Source organism: Erigeron canadensis, chromosome 9, assembly GCF_010389155.1.
Source record: "Erigeron canadensis isolate Cc75 chromosome 9, C_canadensis_v1, whole genome shotgun sequence".
Classification (NCBI taxonomy): Eukaryota; Viridiplantae; Streptophyta; class Magnoliopsida; order Asterales; family Asteraceae; genus Erigeron; species Erigeron canadensis.
In genome coordinates, this window is record NC_057769.1 from 16,451,197 (window position 1) to 16,457,196 (window position 6,000).

General features: G+C 37.7%; 1 protein-coding gene across 1 annotated transcript; it reads left to right on the forward strand.

Moving 5' to 3' along the window:
• Positions 1-726: 726 nt before the first annotated feature.
• LOC122583277 lies at positions 727-1,200 on the forward strand. The gene has a single exon (XM_043755699.1). The coding sequence runs from the start codon at positions 727-729 to the stop codon at positions 1,198-1,200; it is 474 nt and encodes a 157-aa protein (XP_043611634.1).
• The last annotated feature ends 4,800 nt before the right edge of the window (positions 1,201-6,000 follow it).

The window sequence follows — 6,000 nt, forward strand, 5'->3', positions numbered from 1 at the left end:
GCAGGTGATCTAGGGGCTTTCGTTGTGAATCACCATGTTATATAGAGGGATTCCGCACCTCTGGATAACGGGATCAAACTATTAACGATCCGTGTCAAGGGGACTTAAAAGTGGTATCAGAACCTCTTGGTTTCATACCGGAAGGTTATAGTTTGTTGGTGATAGACAACATTGAATTAGGGTCGTTTAGACGTGATTCTTTCACGAGTTTACGACCAGAAATCTTGTTTGAGGTATATCTTGGTGTTTGTAGCCGTCGAAAGAGTGTTTTTGGCTTTTTGGGTTTTGAATTCAAGAGAATCATCGGACCAACATCGTTTACGACCTCGCGGGCTTGTATTACCTCATCCAACTCGTATTTCTACTTGGGTAGCTAATTACGACCTCACAGTTCAATTACGACCTCGCGAGTTCAATTGCGACCTCGTATATCATTTGCGACCTCGTGAGCTCAAATACGACCTCATAGTTCAATTACGACCTCGAGTTCTAATTGTGACCTCGTATTCTTGGACCTCGTGAACTTTACGACCTTGTTTATTTTAGTTCGTGAACTTTACTAGCTTTAAGAAAATGACGTCACAGTTACCCGCAAATTATCTGGCGTTGCTAAATCAAATGATTCTGATGGATCATGAAACCGGAAAGGCCAACTCACCACCAAAGTTGATAAGCTTAGACTGATACTTCAATTGGAATGGCAGATTCGAGTCATACTATAGGCTGATGGATGTGAGGATGTGGATGTGTATTACTAAGGGTTATACTCCTCCAACAGTACCAGGTGATACTTCAAGTTCGAGCGGTGCTAGGCTTGTTTCTTATGAGCAAATAGATGTCGATAAGAAGAAAGATTATGAAGCTGAAAGCAAGGCATTGGGCTCGCTTCGAATGGCTCTCCAAGGGGAAGTTCTGCATCTGTTTGAAAAGTATGATACATCAAAAGGCCTGTGGGATGCACTCAAAGAGCATTGTGAAGGTGACGACGATCTCAAGAAGAGTAGGAAAGACTTGTTGAAGAAGCAGTATTATGTGTTCACTAGCTTCAAAGATGAAACTCTTGATGAGACACTGGTTCGTTATAGTCATCTGCTGGTTGAGCATGCCTACTTTGGGTACAATCTGGATTCAGAAGACGTGATCGAGAAGTTGTTGGAAGCACTTCCTATCAAATGGGAAGGATTTATCACTTCTATCTAACAAAATCCCGACTTCAGTAAGTGGACTCTGGAACAGATTATTCGAAAGCTGGGAAGCCAAGATATGAAAAGAAAGTCGAAGGAAGCAGGCAGCAGTGCTTTTGTTCCGCGTCCTGAACTTTATCATAGCAAGACAAGCATTCCTTCCTCAAGATCTTCAAGTGGAGGGATTACAGCCTTCTACATTGGAGATGATGAGAAAATGAAGAGGACGATGGATTTTGACAACAACTTGTTGTATGTAAGTTCTCCGCAATCAACGATTAGTGTGCATAATGGTAATTAGAATAGTAGTTCTCCAAGCTCGGGTTTAACAGGTATGCCGATGAGCATAAGAGCCGCAGAGGGACATCTGGGCATGTTCGCTTCTTTTGTGTCGGCTCATGAAAAGCTAATTGGAGGAAAACTGACTGATCCTGAACTAGTTAGGGAGGATTACAAGCAAGTTGATCCAGACGATCTGGAAGAAATAGACCTGAACTGGCAATTGGCTATGTTGACATTGAGAGTTGCGTTTCACTGATAGAACTAGAAGGAAGGTGATTGATGACAATGTAGGGTTTGACAAAACCAAGGTGAAGTGTTTCAATTGTGATGGCTTTCGACATTTTGAACGTGAGTGTCAGAGGCCAAGACGTGACAACAATTCAGCTACAGATCGTCAGAACTTCAATCAAAGTGGTTCTATTGCTGGTCAGAATTCTGGACGTCCATATGCTAATACTGGAAACCGCAGCTCAGGAGATGTTGACAACTTAAGAGCATTGGTGGTTCAGTCTGATGGTACATATAATTGGGGTTCTACTAGTGCCGATGATCAGAATAATGCATTCATGGCAAAAAATCAAGACTTTGATGGAGGGATGAACGATTTAGTTGATAATTCATTCAACTATACATTGTATGCCATCACGGATGATCATGATGGTTTTCATCAGATGGTAGAAAAGGAACCGGAACCATCACAACCAGTAAGAGCTGAAGTAAGAGAGGCTGAAACATCCAATGTCATAAAGGGTTCCACAAAGGCTGAATCTAGTTCACAAATGCCGAATAAAGATAAAGGTGTAAAGATTGAGATACTTGATGATCTAAGCACAGAAGAGCATGTAAATTTCGTAGGTAACCTTGAAGCTCCTAAACAACAGGTAAGTTTTTCTTTACATGCCTTTGTTTCTATGCGAAGTAACTTACTTGTTGTTCTAAGCTAGCAACTGATGTAATGGTTTATAAAGGTCATGCTAAAGAATATCTAAATCGGATAAAATCTGAAGAAGATAAGTTCGAATCTCTTAGGGTTGACTATGCACAGTTACTAGGCAGAAAGCAAGTGCTAGATGTTGAATTTGAAAGGGTAGTTAAAGAAAGTGCTAATAAGGACAATGAATTAGCAGATTCCAAGGTACAAATTGTTGAACTAAGTGGTAAATTAAATCAAATGAGAGACATAGGAACCATGATGAGTCACCTTAGAGATGCTAAGTCTAAAGGTTAACAACCTAGTTTTGTCCAGAGATACAATGTTGTGCTCCACCATTTAGTCACGATTACGACAGTTTTCAGAACCTGACCTTAGAAGAATCAAATAAAACTGAATCTGAAAATGTGCCCAAGACTACCCCTTCTGATACTAAATCTAGTGATGTTCCTATTCCTGAGACATGTAACTCAGAGGAATCTAAGAACAAGACTTGTGCACCTAAGGTTCACTCAGACCCAAGTGAAGTCAAATCAACAACAGATAACAAATTAAAAGGTGTTGAAAAGGAAGTTGAATTTGAAACTGTCTATTATACTTTAAAAGGTAATGGCAAAGTGTTCTCAGCAAAGGAGTTAGATTTAAATGGTAAATATCCAAAAAACATTGAACAAATTTGGAGTCTTGAAGAACCAATAAAATCTGATAATTTGCCAAAACCATGTAAAGAGTTTAAAGATAAAATTTTCAAAAAGGGTTTTGTTCAAACTTCCACAATGAATACAGAAGGTCAAAGTGTACAATCTGAAACACCAGAACAACTTGCTGAAAGAAAACTTAAAGAAATGTTATCTGTTGGTCGTGATCCTGAGATTCAGACTGTGAAAAGATATGCTGATCCTATTATAGCTCCTACTACTTGGGAAAAAGCATATGCTACTCTTGAATATATTGATGAATTAAGGGGTCATGAGGTTCCTGTACCTGAAATAGTTAATGGTGACATATCAAAGAAAACTTCTAAAAGGTCATGCTTTAAGTGTCGTGAGATTGGTCATGTGTCATGTTGTTGTCCTTATAAGAAGAATAAGACTAAGATATCACCTGAGAAGTCTAGAGGTAGTATGGAGTCCAGTGGAAACTCTAGTTCATCAAAGGGTATTTCAATGAAAAATTATAAGGATAAATATTATGAAGAGTATATAAAGAGAAATATTGATAGCTTAGCAGTGCATAATTATAAGAGATTAAGAGAATTTGAAAAGGACTGTGAAACTAAGGATAATAAGCCTAGAAATGTCTCTTTTAAAGAAGGTTCTAGTGAGTCGAGTCAATCAAGTAACTGGAGATCTAAATCTCCCCATAAAATAAACACAAACCATGCTTATTATGATAGGATTATCTCAAATGTGCAGTCTAATCCAGTTGATCGTTCTCAGAGACATAGTCCTAGGAGATTATCTTCATCATCTCGTGAGAGAATGTCTAGACTTCAAAAGGATTTGAGGGATAATAACCAGAGGTTGCCTACTACTAGGAGACCTAGTGGTTCCCCAATTCGTCGACCCAATAAAGGAAGAAGTTCACGAAATTCTCCCAGAAAAGGACCCTCCAGCAGTTCAACTGCTAAACCGATTAAAGCATAGGTCCCTATTGGTGGTTACTGGGCTGATATGGTTTCCGATGAGGAAAATGAAAGACCCAAAGCCAACAAGGCTAGGGGTCCCTTGATAAACTAACATGTCTGTGAATGTGCAGGAGCTGCTAAGGAAGACTACAGGTTTATGGTTTGTCAATAGCGGAGGCTTCAGGCACATTATGGAAGAGAAGGGTCTAGTGACAGAATTTACTCCTGTCAAAGGATCATATGTCTATTTTGTTGATTCCAAAGCCGAAATTATTTCCGGGGTTAGAAGTGTTATTAAAGGATATATTTTAATTTACAATGTTAATTTTGTTGAAAAACAGGATCAAGATGTAAGTACTTCGGGTCTTGTACCACTATCAAACCAGAGATCGACTTAAGGATATGTCGAGGTGCGGAAATTGTTGGGTTATATAACTATTATCAAATCAAATCACAAAGCACGCAACGGAAGACAGGATCTATGTAGTTTAATTAATTAACCAAGATAGAAAACATGTACCTTAAATTGGAGAGAATAAAGCAAGAAACCTCTATAATAAGGTTTGAATTAACCCTCTCTACGATTGCACACACAACGTTGGAATGTATGTATGCTAGTACTTGATCATGAACCGAACAACCCTTTGTTCCTAGCTTTAAAATCGACCCAAACAAAAACCCGGAAACCCTTTTTCTTGATGTAGTTGATCGAACCAAAGAGAGAAGAGAGAAGAAGAGATTTTTAGGGTTTTAGAAAACCTAATTAATTGTGTGTAGAAAACAATTAACTTAGGCCTCTATTTATAGTGTTTAGGAAACTTGATGACCAAGTTTAGGGTTTTTGAAGCCCTTGGACGATCGCCCCCCCCCCCCACCCCCCCACCCCTCTAGACTATTCTAGAGGGTTTCCTAATTCCAACTCTTTTTCGTTAAGTCCGTTAGTTAAATACCGGTAACTTTTGACTCTTTTAACGGACCTCCGTTAGTTCTTCGTGATCAAATTAATTAATAAATTACATTTAATATATTAATTAATTTATAGTTACATTCACGTTGAGGTGTGACCCCGTAGGCTTAAATATTTTCCGGACATACGTTCATTTTACGTGATCATATTCTAACAGCTCCCACTTGAGCTCGTAACGAATGAAGGTAATAACATTGGTTAGCGTCTAGCAACACACCAATGCTCCCGAAAACATTTAAGTATAGTTTAAACGGTTAAGGCATTTATTATCCCTTTATTCAGATACCTTTGTTAAATATGAATATGGATCAAGGTCATTTCATAATTTAACGATTATGTTTCTCATTCAATAACTAATTAATGATTACCAAATATAATCGAGAACCATCTGGATTTATTTAGGCACGGTCATGCAAACATCTTAATTGGTCAAATGAGGGCGCCAAATGGTATCATGCTTCAACTTTTAAATTGAAGGAACAAATCCTATATTGACTACACGTGTCAGTCATCATACTTCATGACACATTCAGAAAATAGCCCTTTATGTACCCCCTTATTCAGGTGAGTTAGAACTACATCTAGTAAGTGTGATTCATACATGCTGACATACTTGTATCTCAAGTCAAAGGATCAATAAAAGTAACCATTTACGAATTTCACTGAATGACGACGATCCATAAAGCGATAATTCGTTAGTGGGGTAGTCCGATATGCATCCGCTATGAACACCATATGAGTTTGGTGGGAACTATCCATTACATATTCCAATAATATAACCAATCACTCACATTTGTCTTAGTTTAATTATATTCCCATATAATTAATTGACAATGGACAATTTAGAATATTTAATAATATATAAAATATTAAATAAAATATTCTAGGATTAAACATGCAAATATAGGACACAATTTAATATTGAATGAAATCAAACATATCAAGTACTTTATTTCATTATAGAAAATATAAATTGTTTAACATCCCTTATCCAAATACCGAAACAACA